The 19,781-nt window shown below is 35.8% G+C and overlaps 3 protein-coding genes and 2 long non-coding RNA genes across 5 annotated transcripts; 2 read left to right on the forward strand and 3 right to left on the reverse strand.

Annotated features, from left to right (window-relative positions):
• Positions 1–1,577: 1,577 nt before the first annotated feature.
• Positions 1,578–3,375, reverse strand: LOC132284546 (uncharacterized). The gene is made up of 2 exons (XR_009472310.1): positions 3,222–3,375; positions 1,578–1,758 (listed from the first exon to the last, which is right to left on the reverse strand). It is a non-coding gene; the product is annotated as an uncharacterized LOC132284546 (long non-coding RNA).
• A 400-nt stretch (positions 3,376–3,775) lies between these two features.
• LOC132280833 (uncharacterized) lies at positions 3,776–5,902 on the reverse strand. Its single transcript, XM_059782587.1, has 5 exons — positions 5,861–5,902; positions 5,510–5,647; positions 5,069–5,401; positions 4,596–4,909; positions 3,776–4,475 (listed from the first exon to the last, which is right to left on the reverse strand). Exons 1-5 carry the CDS (start codon positions 5,900–5,902, stop codon positions 3,776–3,778), a joined length of 1,527 nt encoding a protein of 508 aa, XP_059638570.1.
• Positions 5,903–8,784: 2,882 nt separating this feature from the next.
• On the reverse strand, positions 8,785–10,582 carry LOC132284967 (uncharacterized). The gene is made up of 2 exons (XR_009472403.1): positions 10,431–10,582; positions 8,785–8,975 (listed from the first exon to the last, which is right to left on the reverse strand). It is a non-coding gene; the product is annotated as an uncharacterized LOC132284967 (long non-coding RNA).
• A 5,979-nt stretch (positions 10,583–16,561) lies between these two features.
• On the forward strand, positions 16,562–17,587 carry LOC132280834 (uncharacterized). Its single transcript, XM_059782588.1, has 2 exons — positions 16,562–16,933; positions 17,021–17,587. The coding sequence occupies exons 1-2, from the start codon at positions 16,562–16,564 to the stop codon at positions 17,585–17,587; spliced, it is 939 nt and encodes a 312-aa protein (XP_059638571.1).
• Positions 17,588–18,030: 443 nt separating this feature from the next.
• Positions 18,031–19,290, forward strand: LOC132280835 (protein ALP1-like). Its single transcript, XM_059782589.1, has 3 exons — positions 18,031–18,277; positions 18,551–18,763; positions 18,845–19,290. Exons 1-3 carry the CDS (start codon positions 18,031–18,033, stop codon positions 19,288–19,290), a joined length of 906 nt encoding a protein of 301 aa, XP_059638572.1.
• The last annotated feature ends 491 nt before the right edge of the window (positions 19,291–19,781 follow it).

The raw sequence follows: 19,781 nt of genomic DNA on the forward strand, positions 1-19,781 counted from the left end.
TTTAACTCTTCACTGATTGGAAGACTGTTAAGTTTCTCCTTAGTTCTGCACTTATTGGTATAGTGGCCTATCCGTCCACATTTGAAACACTTAGCCTCTGTCTTGGGTTTTCCTTTACCCATTGCTTTTGGATAGGTTTTCCTTTTGGGCTTAGTGTACTGTTTTGAATTATCAACCTTCTGTTGATATTTCCTTCGAGAATATTTCTTTTTATAAGGCTTGTCAACCTTATGTCTTTTCCTAACTTTAGGATAAGATAAAGGAGTCTGATAGGCAAATTGATCACAAAATTCACCTACTTCCTTTTTACTTGTTAATCTTTGTTGTTTTAACTGAGACTGCAACTTCAGATCATTATAGAGAGCTAAACCTTCTTGGATTACGATGTTGACTAATCCACCATAGGTATAGTTTCTGTAAAGGATAGAGATTCCATTGTTTATATCCCTTAATTTCTTTCTGATTCTTTCAGCAAAAAAGGTAGAAAGACCATCCACAAATTTTGCTTTCCAATGTTCATGATTGGCATCACGAAGCTGTAAGACCTTGGCTAAGAAGACATCTTTGTACCACCGGAAATGAGTTAAAGATGGACATCTGAGATTCTGTAACAACTCTCTACTTCGTTCACTGTTAGCTCCTTCTGGACCAACGAAATGTTGAATGATTGTGGTGATGAAAGTGTAAACCGCATTAGCAGCTGGGCCTTCTTGTTGAGTAATTTCATCCTTGACAATCTTGACAGCTGAAAATATCTCTGCCTTCTGGACATCAGTGAGAACATTATCCCACCATCCTTTAAGGATGCCTGTAAAACCCGCAACAATAAATTTTGCAATTGTTGGGTCAGTGTTCTGGCTAAATTTACAGACTTGACTGTACATTAACATTTGATGTACAACCTCATAAATCTGATAGTCAGATTTACCATCGATGTTCCATTCATAAATGGTTTTCCCATGGAAAGATTTCTGAGTATGAAAATAATCCTCTTCATATAAGATATCTTGAGGGGTTGGTCTAGGATAGTAATATCTACTCGGAGCAGGGGTTGTATTTGAGTGGATATTTTTGTCATAGACAATTTTGTTGAAATCAGGCATAGTTGAGATTGAAAAAGCAGCCTGAAAATCCTCAATATGAGGAGAAAATTCATTTTCAGAAACAGTGTCAGATTTAGTATGAGACAAAGTTTGGATTTTGAGTCCTTGAATTTTCTGAGTAAGGAGTTGAAGAAATTCCTCATTCTTTATCTGATGAGACAACTTGAAACCTGAAACCTCAATAGCAGGTTGAACAAGAGCCTTTGATAAGAGCTTCTGGGGAAGGTTTGACAGAGATGGTCTTAGTATTAATAATATTTAATACCATGTCTATACCTGTCCCAATTCTTCCCAATTGGGACCTTATTGTTTGCATACAGACATTGTCACGCCCCTAGACCGTAGTCCGGATTGTGAACACAACACACAAATAATCACAGTCTTAAAATCACTGAATATCCCTGTAACATATCTGAACCACACATCCACCTATCTATTTCTCTTTATAAAATCAAGACTGAAAATAAATAGATAAGATGCAAATATTAAAACTTTAAAGTTTTAAAGTCTAAAAGAAAATTTATTACATGCCAGGAAAATTCTAGGAAATATAATACAAAACATAGTCTATTATGCGGAATATAACACAACAACACCAGCCCCGACTCTGTCTATAGCTGAGGAGGAACACCCTCCACACCATCCATGCTATGACCTGAAAAGATGTGAATAAGATAGGAATGAGCAACCACAGCTCAGCAGGAATTGCCTAAAGCGCACTCCTTAATACCTCCGTGAATCCAAACAAAGAATAGACAAAGGATAATGGGATCATAAAAACTCGGGAAAGAAATAATGTCATGTAGGATAATAAAATGAAGTGCCATGCAATGCGGATGCTAATGCTAATGCCACAGACACTTCTCACTTCCCAAAAATCCAATTTCCATCACAAAAAGTTAATGTAATCCGGCCAGAGCTGCTACCTGTACCACGAAAAGAGAATTGATCATCTATCCCTGATCCAAAGCAACTCCTTGTAATCATTTGGGGCCTAGTGACACAATTATGCGTAGGCAACTCCTACGTCTTCTCTAGATTTCCATTAACTGCACAGACAAGGCAACTCCTTGTTCGGTTTTGAAATCATTGAATCAATCCCACTTTCCTAACTCACAGATACAAGGCACCTCCCTGTTATCCGGTTTTCAAAATCATTTTATTGAACTTTCACTTCCTTTTTCCATTCTAACCTTAACCCCATGACCATGCAAGATGAATGCACATTTGTGTCATATTCCGAAGTTTCTAAACAGTAAACAGTTCACATGCAGCATTTTACTTCCATCTTCGAAAATTCATAACAAATTCAATTATAAGTCAAATTGAGTGATTCCAAAGCCTAATGAAAGCTTAAACAATTTAATTTGAGAGTGTTAATTTAGTTTAACAAAATCCCTTCCCAATTGGAACAGTTTTGACCCAAAAGTTCGAACTAAAATCTGCCAGAAACTGATTTCCAGCCTGTAGCTTCCATCTTTGAAAATTCATAACAAATTCAATTCTAAGTCAAATTGAGTGAGTCCAAAGCCTAATGAAAGCTTAAACAATGTACTTTGAAAGTGTCAATTTAGTTTAACAAAATACCTTCCCAATTGGAACAGTTTTAATCCACAATTTCGAAATAAAAATCTGTCACACTGATTTCCAGCCTGTAGCTTCCATCTTCAAAAATTCATAGTAAATTCAATTTTCGTCCAAATGGAGTGAATCCAAAGGCCACTGAAAGTTAAAAGACTATATTTTTAACATAAAATTTTATTTCATCAAAATACCATACCATCTAAAGCAGGTTTGATGAACAAAACTCGGACAGAATCGGCCCCAACCCAGAATGCCCAGCAAGAACCCTCTAACTTCAAAAATTCATGGTAAATTCATTTCTCAACCAATTTATGTGAAACCAATTCTCAATGAAAGCTAATTCACTATAGTATCATAATATCAAATCATCTCTGCATGATAAATTACGAATTTATATGAATTAGAGCAAAATAGCAGCATGCAATTTCAGCCAAGCAGTTTCAGCATCAGTTTAGGTTGTTTATACACTTTGCAACTCAAATTGAAAGAGATAACTCACTAAAGGCAAAGGAATTGAGGGTTAGACAATTCTACCTCAAGGGAAGCTTGAACACTTGCTCAACAATTCAAAACCACACCAAAAATGGATCAAAATCAGCAACTAAAAGGTGAAGAACACTTTCCTTCTTTGTTTGTAACCAAAACCCTCTTCTTTTAACACCACTTTCCAAACCCAGCAACAAAAGAAATGGACTCAAGAGTCCTTTTATTTCCTACTAAATACCATTCATACCATTTGCATGATAAAAGTCAGGAATACGCTTTCACAACCAACCAAATGCCAATTATGCTATTTTGCATAGTAAAAGTCTACTTTGCCCTTGATCAAATTATCAAATACCATGTATTCCATTTGCAAAAAAAAAGTCCATAATGCCCTTTATGAAATACTAATTGACAAATATGTTATTTGCATAATATAGTCTATAAGATCTCTTAACACATAATGATGTTTAATTCACATTTGCAAAATAATCATATTTTTTACAATAAAAAAAAAAATGCATGAATGCTAAAATGTTCGAAAAAAATGATAAAAATGCAGGTCCTCACAGTCTCCCCAACATACAAGGATTTCGTCCCCGAAATCAAGTCGTAGCTGGGGAAGAAAACAAACTCGGATACGCAGAACGAACATCCTGTTCCCGTTCCCACGTAGCCTCCTCAATACCGTGATGTCGCCACAAAACCTTCACGAGAGTCACCGTTTTACCCCTTAACACTTTGTTCCGAGTGTCAAGAATCTGAATGGGTCCCTCCTCATAAGAAACATCCTCATCAATGTCAACATCAACCCAACTCAATACATGTGATGGATCCAGCTCATACTTCCGCAACATCGAAACATGAAACACATTATGGACCCTGTCCATCAGTGGTGGTAATGCCAATCTGTAAGCAACCTCGCCCACTCGGTCCAAAATCTCAAATGGCCCAATGAAACGAGGTGACAACTTGCCACTCTTTCCAAACCGTAGCAATCCTTTTCGTGGAGAAACCTTGAGAAACACGTGGTCTCCCACCTCAAAGGATAATGGCTGTTTCCGTCTATCTGCGTAACTTTTTTGTCGGCTCTGAGCAGTCAACAATCGCTGCCGAATCAACTTAATCTTTTCAGTGGTTTCCAAGACAATGTCTGACCCTAAGGCAGCTATCTCACCCACCTCAGTCCAACAAATAGGAGAACGACAAGGCCTACCATACAATGCCTCAAAATGAGCCATCTCAATGCTCAACTGATAGCTATTGTTATAGGCAAACTCAACAAAAGGTAAATGATCCTCCCAACTACCACCAAAATCAAGTACACAGGCCCGAAGCATATCTTCTAAGATCTGGATAGTACGCTCCGACTGGTCGTCCGTCTGCGGATGGAATGCCGTACTAAAATGCAACGGTGAACCAAACGCTGCATGAAGCCCTTCCCAGAACTTCGATATGAACTTGGCATCCCTGTCCGAAACAATAGACAATGGAACCCAATGCAATCTAACAATCTCTCTGACATACAATCTGCCAAGTGCCTCAACAGAATCTGTCGCCTTAACAGGCAAAAAGTGAGCGGTCTTAGTCAATCTATTAATAATGACCCAAATAGACTCATTACCCCTCGGTGACCTCGGAAGTCTTGTCACAAAATCCATAGCAATACATTCCCATTTCAACTGTGCTACTGGCAATGGTTGCAACAAACCTGCAGGTCTCTGATACTCTGCCTTTACCTGCTGACAAGTAAGACATCTGGCAACAAACTGAGCTACATCTGCCTTCATCCCATTCCATCAATACTGGCGTTTCAAATTATGATACATTTTAGTACCACCTAGATGCACAATAAAACGAGAAGTGTGAAACTCCCGTAACACATCCTCCCAACAAACCGTAAGAACCACAAGCAAACCTCTAAACCATAAACCACCATCCGTGTGTAAGGTCCAGTCCTTTACTGTGTCCCCACTTGAAATCAACTGATGAATGGCAGCTAAATCTGAGTCCTGTCTCTGTGCCTCAATCACCCATGTAACAAGAGTAGGTTGAACCACAAGACTAAACAGAAAAGCTGACTCATAACCAACACTGTCATCATAACACTGTAATCCCATCTCTGCTAGATCCTCCAACATCTTCCATTTCCGAATGGCTAACCCAGCCAAAACTCCACGAGACTTCCGGCTTAAGGCATCTGTTACCACATTCGTCTTACTCGGATGATACTGCAAATCAAAATCATAATCTTCCAAATATTCAACCCATCGCCTCTACCTGTGATTCAAGTCCTTCTGAGAGAAAAGGTACTTAAGACTTTTATGATCTGAGAACACCTCGAATCTCTCACCATACAAATAATGCCTCCAGCTTTTCAAAGCAAAAACAACTGCTGTTAACTCTAAGTCATAGGTGGGAAAGTTAAGCTCATGAATCTTTAACTGTCTAGTTCCATAAGCCACTACCTTACCACCCTGCATCAACACACAGCCCAAACCATCCCGAGAAGCATCACAAAAGACAACATAATCCAAGCCACGCTCAGGTATCACCAATACTGGAGCTGTAGTCAATCTAGTCTTCAACTCCTGAAAAGACGACCACAAGCTTCAGTCCAATCAAATCTGATCCCCTTTCGGGTCATCCGAGTCATAGGAGTAGCTAAGCGAGAAAAGTCCCTCACAAACCTGCGGTAATAACCCGCTAAGCCAAGAAAACTCTGAATCCATACACATTCTTGGGACGTTCCCAATCTAGAACTGCTTCTACCTTCGAAGGATCAACTGACACCCCATTACCCGAAACAACATGTCCCAAAAACTTCACCTCTTGCAGCCAAAATTCACACTTTGAATACTTGGCATACAAATGGTGCTCTCTCAGCATCTGTAACACTATCCTCAGATGGATCTCATGATCCTCTCGAGATCATGAATACACCAAAATGTCATCCACAAACACTACCACAAACTGGTCCAGATATCTATGAAAGACACGGTGCATCAGATCCATGAATGCCGCTGGCGCATTCGTCAAACCAAAAGGCATCACAAGGAACTCATAATGACCATACCGCGTACGAAAAGCTGTCTTTGGAATATCCTCATCCCGAACTCGTAACTAGTAGTAACCAGATCTCAGATCAATCTTGGAAAAGCAAATAGCTCCTCTCAACTGATCAAACAAATCATCAATCCGCGGTAAAGGATACTTGTTCTTGATGGTTGCATGATTCAATTTTCGATAATCAATGCACAACCTCATAGAACCATCCTTTTTTTCTTTGCAAACAACACTGGCGCGCCCCATGGTGAAACACTAGGCCGAATAAAACCCTTCAACCTCAAATCATCCAACTACTTCTTTAATTCCTCCAGCTCTGCTGGTGCCATACGATATGGAGCCATAGAAATTGGTGCAGTACCAGGCATCAAGTCAATCACAAACTCAACTTCTCTTCTATGAGGTAAATCCGGTAAGTTATCCGGAAACACATCCAAGAACTCACAAACAACTAACGGATAAACTATCCCCACATCACCATCTTCTTCAGCTAAAATGCTAGCTAAGAAGAAATCACAACAGTCCCAACCACGAACACCATAACAAGCTGAAACCAAGGAATCACCCCGATCTCCCACAAACACAAAACAATCTCCCTCCGGCGTACACACTGAAACTCTACCACTAAAGCAATCAATGGTGACATGAAACGATGATAACCAATCCATCCCAAGAATGACGTCAAACCCTATCATCTCAAGAAGGATAAGATCAAAAATCAAAGTCCGCCCAGCAATCACAATGGTGCAATCACGCACCACCCTGTTCACAACCAATGAACCACTGACTGGCGTATCAACGCACAATGCTCGATCCAGAAAACCAACCTTTAATCCCGATGCAAGTGCAAATGTGCATGAAATGAATGAATGAGATGCACCAGAATCAAACAAAATGCGAGCCCAAGATCCAAAGACTGGAAACATACCCCTCACCACTAATGGTCCCGAAGATGTCTCAGGAAGTGCATACACTCGGCCCTGGGCTATCTGAGCCTATGAACCTCCAGCCTAAACCCCGGACTGCTGACTAGTCCTTGTAGAACTACCCCTCCCAACTGGTCTCAATCCCTATGAAGATGAAGTTGGCTGTAGTGATCTAGACCCAGACTGTACTTAGCAGACTGAGATGGTCTCTGTTGTGTACCACGACCACTACCAGAACCTCTGTCTGAGCCACCAGTCCTCCTCGGACAGTCTCTAACCCTATGGCCCTGCTTCCCACATCCAAAGAAAGCTCTCGTAAAGACTGTGGACAATCAGACACATAATGACCAGGCTGCTGACATCCGAAACATATAACCTCACTCCTACCTGCTCCTGATGGTACGGAAGTAGAAGTAGTAGGTCAGCCTGACTGCTGTCCTCTAGACCTAGATGAACTCCCTCTATGCCTCTTGCTAGACTGACCCTCAGCCCCTGAACCACTGGCTCGTCTTTACTTCCACTGATCCCGAGTCTGATTTTTATCATTCAGCTCAGCTTCAACAATCAGTGCCCTTTCTACAGCCTCAGGATAAGTCTGTAGGCACTGTGCTACCACAAAAGTCCTAATCCGATGATGGAGTCCCTCTACAAACTTATAGACTTTATCTGATTCCTTACTTACAATCTCTGGAGCAAAACGAGAAAGAGAAGTGAATTTATTCTCGTAGTCTGTCACTGTCATAGAATTGTTCTGGAACAGAGAGATAAACTCTTTGTGCAGCTCTAATCTTTTAGTTGCAGGAAAGAACTTAATGTAAAATAACTCTTTGTAAGCATCCCACGACAATGTCTTCACGTCCACTCTGTTAGACACTGACTTCCACCACAATTTGGCATCCCTAGTAAAGTTGTAGGTAGCCAACAGAATCTTCACAGAATCGTTTTCAACTGCCAGAGCATCAATATGCTTTTCCACCTGGTCAAACCAATCATTTGCCAACAACGGATCAGTCCCACCCTCAAACAGTGTAGGCATGAGTCTAACAAATGTGGAGATAAGTTTGAGACGTCTTTTTGTCTCATCTTCCCCTGCAAACATCACTGGCGGTGGCAAACTTCCCTGTCCCATCGGGTGAGATGCAGGACTCTCCCCAGACCGTCCAACTGCAGGCCCACTCTTTTGGCCTCTCGGTGCCTTGTCCTTCCTACGAGGTGGCATACTACAATGAAATGCACGTCAATAACAATGTCACTATCCACAGTCCAAAACTAACTCATATGAATAAAAGTCATAAAACATATAGCATGCTTTGTCGTAATCAAATAAACACATAATCACATATTCACATAACCATGCTTACAAGACAAATACCAGATAAACATATAAGCACATAAGACAATGCAAACCCCTACACACACAGCTATAGACAAACCTCTACCCGTCGTCCCTAGGTTATAAGAACCATGCTCTGATACCATAACTGTCACGCCCCTAGACCGTAGTCCGGATTGTGAACACAACACACAAATAATCACAGTCTCAAAATCACTGAATATCCCTGTAACCTATCTGAATCACACATCCACCTATCTATTTCTCTTTATAAAATTAAGACTGAAAATAAATAGATAAGATGCAAATATTAAAACTTTAAAGTTTTAAAGTCTGAAAGAAAATTTATTACATGCCAGGAAACTTCTAGGAAATATAATACAAAACATAGTCTATTATGCGGAATATAACACAACAACACCAGCCCCGACTCTGTCTACAGCTGAGGAGGAACACCCTCCACACCATCCATGCTATGACCTGAAAAGATGTGAATAAGATAGGAATGAGCAACCACAGCTCAGTAGGAATTGCCTAAAGCGCACTCCTTAATACCTCCGTGAATCCAAACAAAGAATAGACAAAGGATAATGGGATCATAAAAACTCGGGAAAGAAATAATGTCATGTAGGATAATAAAATGAAGTGCCATGCAATGCGGATGCTAATGCTAATGCCACAGACACTTCTCACTTCCCAAAAATCCAATTTCCATCACAAAAAGTTAATGTAATCCGGCCAGAGTTGCTCCCTGTACCACGAGAAGAGAATTGATCATCTATCCCTGATCCAAGGCAACTCCTTGTAATCATTTGGGGCCTAGTGACACAATTATGCGTAGGCAACTCCTACGTCTTCTCTAGATTTCCATTAACTGCACAGGCAAGGCAACTCCTTGTCCGGTTTGAATCAATCCCACTTTCTTAACTCACGGATACAAGGCACCTCCCTGTTATCCAGTTTTCAAAATCATTTTATTGAACTTTCACTTCCTTTTTCCATTCTAACCTTAACCCCATGACCATGCAAGATGAATGCACATTTGTGTCATGTTCCAAAGTTTCTAAACAGTAAACAGTTCACATGTAGCATTTTACTTCCATCTTTGAAAATTCATAACAAATTCAATTATAAGTCAAATTGAGTGATTCCAAAGCCTAATGAAAGCTTAAACAATGTAATTTGAGGGTGTTAATTTAGTTTAATTAAATTCCTTCCCAATTGGAACAGTTTTGACCCAAAAGTTCGAACTAAAATCTGCCAGAAACTGATTTCCAGCCTGTAGCTTCCATCTTTGAAAATTCATAACAAATTCAATTCTTAGTCAAATTGAGTGAGTCCAAAGCCTAATGAAAGCTTAAAAAATGTACTTTGAAAGTGTCAATTTAGTTTAACAAAATACCTTCCCAATTGGAACAGTTTTAATCCACAATTTCGAAATAAAAATTTGTCAGACACTGATTTCCAGCCTGTAGCTTCCATCTTCAAAAATTCATAGTAAATTCAATTTTCGTCCAAATGGAGTGAATCCAAAGGCCGCTGAAAGTTAAAAGACTATATTTTTAACATAAAATTTTATTTCATCAAAATACCATACCATCTAAAGCAGGTTTGATGAACAAAACTCGGACGGAATCTGCCCCAACCCAGAATGCCCAGCAAGAACCCTCTAACTTCAAAAATTCATGGTAAATTCATTTCTCAACCAATTTATGTGAAACTAATTCTCAATGAAAGCTAATTCACTATAGTATCATAATATCAAATCATCTATGCATGATAAATAACGAATTTATATGAATTAGAGCAAAATAGCAGCATGCAATTTCAGCCAAGCAGTTTCAGCATCAGTTTAGGTTGTTTATACACTTTGCAACTCAAATTGAAAGAGATAACTCACTAAAGGCAAAGGAATTGAGGGTTAGACAATCCTACCTCAAGGGAAGCTTGAACACTTGCTCAACAATTCAAAACCACACCAAAAATGGATCAAAATCAGCAACTAGAAAGTGAAGAACACTTTCCTTTTTTGTTTGTAACCAAAACCCTCTTCTTTTAACACCACTTTCCAAACCCAGCAACAAAAGAAATGGACTCAAGAGTCCTTTTATTTCCTACTAAATACCATTCATGTCATTTGCATGATAAAAGTCAAGAATACCCTTTCACAACCAACCAAATGCCAATTATGCTATTTTGCATAGTAAAAGTCTACTTTGCCCTTGATCAAATTATCAAATACCATGTATTCCATTTGCGAAACAAAAAGTTCATGATGCCCTTTATGAAATACTAATTGACAAATATGTTATTTGCATAATATAGTCTATAATATCTCTTAACACATAATGATGTTTAATTCACATTTGCAAAATAATCATATTTTTTACAATAAAAAAAAATGCATGAATGCTAAAATGTTCGAAAAAATGATAAAAATGCAGGTCCTCACAGACATTAGTATAATTATTCTGTCGGTAAACTTTATAAATATCTTCTTTTACAATAAAGTTGGTTTCTCTATCAATATAGGAAGATGGTTGGCTATAAGCCTTAGTTTCTACTTTACAACCAGTATCCTGATCTGTGGTTTTCAAAAGGAGAGCTTCAGTAGGGGGATGGACCGAGTGACTAACTTTATCAGTTTTAGTGGTCCATGTTTTCAGAAAATCATCCAAAATATTTAAATTCATAATGGAATGATGTGTCAGACAGAACCAAGAAACAAAAGGTATAACCATTTGTTTTTCTTGAAGATATTCATAAAACTGTGTTTTATAAAACTATAATTTTTCTTTATCAAAAGTTTTAAAATACCAATTTCTAAACTCATGATATTTCTCCTGTTGAAATTCAGCATTAATGGCTTTTCGATCAGGTGTAAAATCCATTAAAACTAATATTCTTCTCTTTCTTCACTTCTGTCTTCAGCCTTTTCTCCAACACCCATCTCGAATGGTGTGGGACTGAACTCTATTCCAAATTCACGACGTGATGCATTTTTTGGTGCTGGTTCATAAACGCCTTGTGGAATTTTATTCTTTGATTGCTGGATTCCCTTCAGCTTGAGTCGATCATCCTCTGTGAATTCATCTTTGTCCTTACATATTCCTGAAACAGAGTTGTGAGAAGGAGGGTAAGAAACTTTATAAGGAACATTAAGTCCTCGAGATGATGTAGATCTAGGTAGATCTAAAGATCTTCTAAAATTAAGAAGAGCATCACCATCATGATCTTGGATAACACAGTCCAAATTCCTATTGAGAATAGGTTTTGCAGGAACTGCATTAAGAATTGTCCAATGGTCAGGGAATGTTATTTCACTCTAAGGAATCATCCTTTTTGTGGCAACATTCGAAGTGAACATGTTTGTATCCCATATCGCTGTTACTCCTTTAGAGTCTTTGCGAATGACTTTCGGACAGTAGGTATCAAGTACCTTATAATGGATGCGATAAATTACACTTATCACCTCCGATCCAGGTAAGAAATTATATCCATGAGTCTGTACACAAAGACTAGCTGCTTCGTATATGTTTCTATCCGTCAAAAATAGATTCAAACTAAGATATATATCAAAGTAAACCGGTTCATGACATAGACTGGTTTCTAGTGCACCCATCAAAGAAGGGTGAAAATCTAAACACCTAGCATCCCTAAGTGTTGCTTGAATACAAGCATCCATACCAAGTAAGGTTAAAGGTTTAAAAGCAATTTGAATTATACCTATATAGATATAATTGTACTTTTTCATGTATCTCTGAAGATCTCGTGGAGACAATAACTTAATTATTGTGTCCTGATTACTCAATTGCATTGTCTGCTCCATGGTTTTAACTGCCCACAGATTAGCGAGATCGAGCATCCCGATTTTGTAAATGCTGATTGCATGTACGGGTGGAATAGTCCACTTGTTCAATTTATTCTGAACATCAGTAAATTCAATTAACTCTGAATTCTTGATAAATTCAGAATCCTGTGAATCCTGTTATGCCATACTGGAAGATGGGTTTAACATGAATGTTAAATATTGTTAATGCTTAAGATCTGTCTAGAATAATCATTATAAAATTATGTAATGAACAGTAAGTTACTATTCTGTCGTAGTGCTGCTTAAGAGAAGCCATATTACTCGTCTGTCAACGATTTACTGGAAACAACGACCTTTGGAGCATTTTAATGAAAACGCGGTCTAATCTTCCAACGCGACTTTTGGACAACCCATAATAGAATTTACTTATAAGTAGGATTTAAACAGATTAGTAGTCTCCATATTCGTTACATAATTATCATAAGAATCATCCTACCAGAAACTTAAAAGCATTAATAATATAAGTTTAAGCCAATATAAACAGCGTTGGGTGTGGTGCATTCAAATAAATAAATAAATAATTAATAGGTACACACTGAAAAGTAAAGTACTTAGGGCCTGTTTGTTATGTATTTTACTTTGGTGTTTTTGTTACAGGGCTCCATTTCAGGCCCAAAAACATGTTTGGTAGCCCTTGTTATGTTTTAAACAGTACAAAAATATTGTTTTAAACAGTGCACAATTTTGGCCCAAAACTGAAACACCATTTCGGTGTTTTTTGTTGTTTCTGAACTGTAGCCCAATAAAAAGAACTGTAGCGCTTGAAGTAAGTTGGGTCTTGAACTGTAGCGGAGGAAGTAACTTTAAAACGTCGTCTGTAACATTTTGGCCCGATCTTTTCTCTCTCCTCTGAAACCTAGAGAAGCGATTTGGGAGACGATTTGGGAGGCGAAAGGGAATCTGAAACCCTAGAGAAGACGATTTAGGAGGCAACCAAAGGAATCGCAAGCATGAAGTCGTTAACAAGCACAAAATCGAAAGCACGAATTGCGGTGAGTACTCTCTCTTCTATTTCTCTCCTCTTTAAAGACTGTGTCTTCGATTTAGTTGTGAAACAAGAAAACTGTGCTTCTCATGTACTCCATAAGAACTATATTCAATGATTTTCCCTAGCTCGTCTTATCTTTAGAAGTTGGCCTAAAGCCCTAAATTTTTCACTGCCTTCCTAGATCTAGATCTTCAGTGATTTTCTTTTTTTCTTTTTATTTAATTTTTTTTTTTTTTTTTTTTTTGCATTCTGTTCAGATCTTCCTTTGATTAGATGTAAGAATATGTCTATATTTATATATATATATATATATATATATATTAATGTATATATACACGCACTTACAAAATTCAACTCTCAGTGCTATATACAAGGTGGACTACTAACAAGTAATAAAGATCCAGAAACAGTTCTATTGAGGACCCCAAAACTGATAAATTAATAAATTAGAACAAAATACAATATAAGAGTAGGCCACTTACAGAGGAAAATGTTGAAGAAATATGTAGAGCTTTGGAAAATGATTCTTGGTTTTGTAAGTTTAAAGAAAATGAAAGGATCAGAGAGCTTATTTCATCTAATTAATAAAGGGAATGGCAATATACAATTTTACATATACATTAATCTGCAGTCTCATAAAAACTGAACTTAAATTGCACTAAAACTTTAAAAATGGTTGTAACGAATACAGGAATTGCAGTGGTCGGTTCTCAATTTCTCATAAAGAAAAGGTAATGTGAATATTGAACACTGTAATATTTTTGCAATTCACATTTTATTATTTTGAACTTTTTCATTTTTTCTTCTAATGGTCATAACAATTTATGGATGCAAATTAGAAAATATTCTTATGATTTTCTTTAGTCATTCCAACAATTTTAGAGAGAAAAAAAATTCCAACAATTTTAGGTACATCAATACCATATCTCTCTATACTACTATATAAAATGTCAATAGAAATTTTATTTCTTATGTTTTAACTAATATAATATATACTAATTATTGGTAATATATATACTAATTAGTTTGTAACATTTTTTAATATAATTAAAGGCTGTTAGTCTATCTAAATTCCTAGTCATTATAAACTTATTTAATGAATAATGAATGAAAGATTTTTCACTCTACAAAGTGTATCCATCTGCATACATATTTTTTATGCACATTAATTTGTATGATAATTAATCAAATATTTCATTTTTAATGAGAATAAATCACGTAATTACTTTATATGAATTCTCTTCTCTAATTTTTTTGCACACATATATAGATGAGTTATGCATATTTATAGTGTAATTAACTATTATTTTTTCATTTAGGTGTATTTGTGCTGTTGAATTTTTCTTATAATTTTTTAAAGATGGTCTTAATTTATCTAATTAAGAGAATTTTTAAATTCACTGTAGTATTTTATGAGACCAGTAATTGATTTTCTTCTTCCTTTTTCAATGTTTTTTGTTCGTGTTGGAAGCTGAAATATGTTGAATATATAATTTTCTCTAAGCAAATGGTAATATGTTATTTGGTGTGTTATAATTGAATTTCATTTCATTTATAACACATTTACATTTCATTTACAGAATTTTGCTATATTTCTGTCTTTGAAGTTTCCTATAATATTTTTGGGGTTTTAGTTTATCTAATTAGAGAACTTTTTGAATCACTTTTTTTTTTGTTTTTTTCTTCCTTTTCCTCTTTTAATCATTCTAGTTTTGATGGAAATCTTATTGGTGAATTTGTTTGTTTGTGTTTGGATAACTAGTTTGCTGCATAAAGATTGAATGCTGCATAAAGATTGATTTGTGCTAATTTTGCTCTATAATTTCTATTTGGGGGGTTCATATGGTGTGTGGATTTTTTTTTTTTTTTTAATTATGAATGGTATTGGGCCAAAATACTTTCACAACTTCTCTCTAATTGTGGTTTTCGCCAAAATACTTTCACAACTTCTCTCTAATTGTGGTTTTCGCCAAAATACTTTCACAACTTCTCTCTAATTGTGGTTTTCTTTATTTCCAATATACAATAAATAGATGCAGCATATTAATACCTTATTAAACTTTCTGCCTAATTTCTCACTTGTCATAAAGTAATTTTATGTGGGTAATGAAATCAACCTAAATCACAACTATGTGACACTCTGTGGGTGCCAATTGTGTGAGGAAGAATTCATTTACCAATTTGGGAAGAGAGAATTCATGACTTTGATATCATTTTTTATGATTGATTGCAAGATGGTCTTGTTATAGTCACCTTTTGTCTTTGGTTCAAATTCAAGATCAATGGTTAACTTTAAAGATGACAATGGTTAGCTTTGTAATTGTTTAAGAACTTAAGTATTTATCGAAAATTTGAATACTAGATGATATATGCGTGTTTATTGAATTGCATGTAGAATATTGAATAATTTTTTTTTGTTATTTCAGGTTCAGAATCGTTTGGGTTTGAAGAGGTTGATTTTGTAAAATTTTTAAAGCTAAATACTCAAAACTTGATGTGTACATAACATACAGTATGTATAGTATATATAGTATAATAAATTATTGTATTATTTTCTTTAATTTTATCTTCCATGTTGTACACTTGTACACCCTTACTATGAAAAATAGAAATTAGTTTAAAAAAAACACTTATAAGAATAGTGATTTATATTCATCTAATCTTTTTGTTCAGGAGTATGTGTTATTTTAACTAAGTGGGTTATCTAGATAAGGTTTGGCTTGGAGAACTGTTTCGATTCCTATTGTTATGCACCTGTTATTTTTTAATTTTTAAGCATAAATTACACTCATTTTCATCTTTTTATTTCTGTGTAGTTAGATTGTATCTATTGCTTAGTGTCATGATATAATCCTGTTTAGTTTACCACTAATGTTTTGTGTTGTTCTTGATTACCCATAGTTGAAATTGTGTTTCTTTTTTTTTTTATATTTTGATTCAGTATTCTTTATTAAATGTGTGAACTTCTCCAGCACTTATGCCATATTAATTATATGTACGTTTCCTAGGAACTAAGTAAAACCTAAAATCATAAGCTCTTTCTAGCAAATGTATAAAAGAGGAATAAACATATTCTAATAGTATAAACATTCATGAATCAGTAGTTGTGATAGAGTAACTTTAATACCATCAATAGTTTTTCCTAGTTTAATATTTTTTTTTTTTTTGTTATTAATTATAGTGTTGTTATTAATATGTTAGATGAATATGAATGTTAAGAATGTGGAACAATGCGGTGATTCTCTCACAGTTGAAGAAGTGGTTGAAGTTACGAACGATGGAAAATTGTTATGGGATGAGTCACTCATTGAAAAATTTGTGAATATTATGGTGGAAGAAGTTAAGGCTAATAATCGTAGTGGCACAACATTGAGTAAAAGTGGTTGGAGTAATTTAGTCAAACAAATGAATGTTCAAACGGGGAGAAAATTTGGTTTAACCCAACTTCGGAATAAGTTTAATGGTTTGAGGAAAATTTATACTGAGTTTAAGAAATTATTATCGGAGATTGGCGTGGGATATAACAATGAGACGGGCATGGTTATAGTTGAGGAAGAGAGATGGGACAGGTTGTGCAAGGTTAGTAATTTAATTATTAGTCATAAATAAATAATAAAATCTTGTATATTATTGGTTATGTGGTTAATATTGTAACAAAATTTGTAGGTTGTTACGAATGCAAATAAGTATAAAAAGTATGGATGTAAGCATTTTGACAAGTTGTCGACTATATTTGGGGACACATATGCAAGAGGGATGCATGCCCACCCATCCACTACAACACCACCCACAATCATTTTGCTCACTCCCAATGATGACGATGATGAGGAAGAGGGTTATGAGGTCAGTCCCCCACTTTTACGTAAGGGTAAGAAAGCCAAAAGAGATGCTTTATCTCCTGGTATAGCTGCATTCTTGTCAAACATGAATGAGAATTCTGAGAGGAGAGCTGAGAGAATGGAAGCTGCAATAGAGAAAGCAGCTAAAGCATCTTCTACTTCTACTCGTGTATCTTCATGTGAGAAAGGAGATGATGAAGTTCTCTCTCCCTCAAAAAAGGATAGAGATTATGAAATGTTTGACGCCTCCATGCTCCTTTTACAAAAAATACCTGGAATTGAGATGGCCCAATTCGCTAAGGTATCGAAGTTATTACATGATTCTGAGAAGTGGCAGAAATTTTTTCTTTCGGCACCTGAGGATGTAAGAATTGGTTGGGCACTGAATGTTTGAGTTTTTCTTTATGGATGATTGTGTTTTGTGTCATCGTTTAACTTATTACTATCTCACATTTGGATGACTGTAATAACTTAAATACTTTTATTATCTCACATTTGGATGACTGTAATAACTTAAACATTTTTATTATCTCACATCTGGATAACTGTAATAACTTAAATACTTTTATTATCTCACATTTGGATTACTGTAATAACTTAAATATTTTTATTATCTCACATCTGGATTGTTGTAATAACTTAAATACTTTTATTATCTCACATTTGGAAGGCTATAATAACTTAAATACTTTTATTTCTTGGATGCCTATTAGTACTCAAATACTTTAATACCATTATTTAAATGTTTGTTTTATTATTTAAATGTTTTGTTTATTATTTAATTGATTTGCTTATTAACTTAAATGATTTGCTTGTATTAAATCTTTAAATAGGGCAATGGATGTGTGGAACAATATAAGAAGAATAATTCAATTATCTGACGATGAGGAGGATAATGAGAGTGTCTTAATATTTGCTGCTCTTTTAGAAGATCAGAACTTCTATCAAAAGAGGCGTTGTAGGGATTCCATTTTACAAGGGGAAACATATGTTATGGAGATTTTAAACGGCCATAGAGAAAGATGTTATGAAAATTTTAGGATGTACCCTGAAGTTTTTAGAATATTGTGTAGTACCCTGAAAGGTATAGGGCTAAAGGATTCTAAATTTTTAACTGTTTATGAACAAGTGGCAATCTTTTTGCTCACTTTATCTCATAATCAAAGGAATCGTGTTATAGCAGAGAGATTTCAACACTCCACTGAAACCATTTCTAGACACTTCCATGTTGTGTTGCATGCAGTATGTCAGTTGGGCACCTATATCATTACCCCTCCTAATTTTTCTGTGATTCCGAATAAGATTAGAGAGTCTTCTAGGTTTTAACCTTACTTCAGGCATTGTGTGGGAGCTATAGATGGAACCCACATTCCTGCAACTCTGCCAGCAAGTACACAACTTCCATTTCGTGGTAGAAAGGGTTATACCACACAAAATGTAATGGCTGTATGTGACTTTGACATGAGGTTCACATATGTGCTAGCTGGGTGGGAAGGCTCAGCTAATGATTCGAGAATCCTAAATGAGTGTACTGAAAATGAGGCAATGAACTTTCCAACTCCACCAGCAGGTAATATTTTTTTATAAATTCACTTAATATATGGTTAGTTTATCATACTGTATATATCTTTATGTATTCTAAACATGGCAGGTAAGTATTATTTGGTGGACTCAGGGTATACCAATAAGCTTGATTATTTGGCCCCATTTCGAGGTCATACTTACCACTTTCAGGAATACCGTAGGACTAGACAACCTCGTGGTCGGGAGGAAGTGTTCAATCATAGGCATTCATCTTTGAGAAATATAGTTGAGCGATGCTTTGGGTTATTGAAGATGAGATTCGCTATTTTGAGGGCAATGCCTCCTTATAAGTTTTCAACACAAGTATTGATTGTAATGGCTTGTTACACATTACATAATTTTATCAAAAATCAGCATCAGCCTGATGACATATTTGATGGTAATGATCCTCCTCAAAGTGATAGTGAAGATGATGAGATTGTTGAGCATGTGCCTTCGGCTCAGCTTCGAGAAATGGATCAATTGCGTAATACTATTGCTGATCAGATTTGGAATTCTCTTCTGCACTCTTGATCCTTCTGAATGTGATAGTATATTTTTTCTTTTATATGTAATATATTTGTTGCTATTGTGAGCTTGCAATATATATATGTAATATAAATATTTTTTGCAGATATATAATTCAACTTAAATGCTATTATTGCAGATATGAAGTGTGTTAATGCTCTCTTGAAGGCCACATGTGCTGTTATGAAGATGATGTGTCGTTGCCATTGTTATCCACTTTATGAACTTCTTATTAATTTTTAGTGACAACTACGTATTGTTAATGCTTTGTTCCAAACATTTTATGTACAACTTAAACGTGTTTAATTTGTTGGTTGAATATTTCAGGACTTGTAAATGTTATACACTCTATTTCAATTATGCTTTCAATTGAGTTTGTTTTTATTTTAATGCTGTGTTGGACTATACAGGTATCAGAATAATAAAATTGAAGCAGGTTATTGCAAAGAACTTGTAAATAGGTTATTGCAAATTTTTTTTACAAATGTTGACTCTCA

Source organism: Cornus florida, unplaced genomic scaffold (genome assembly GCF_030987335.1).
Source record: "Cornus florida cultivar Cherokee Brave unplaced genomic scaffold, ASM3098733v1 CherokeeBrave_3.0.0_Hap2_Chr11, whole genome shotgun sequence".
NCBI lineage: Eukaryota > Viridiplantae > Streptophyta > Magnoliopsida > Cornales > Cornaceae > Cornus > Cornus florida.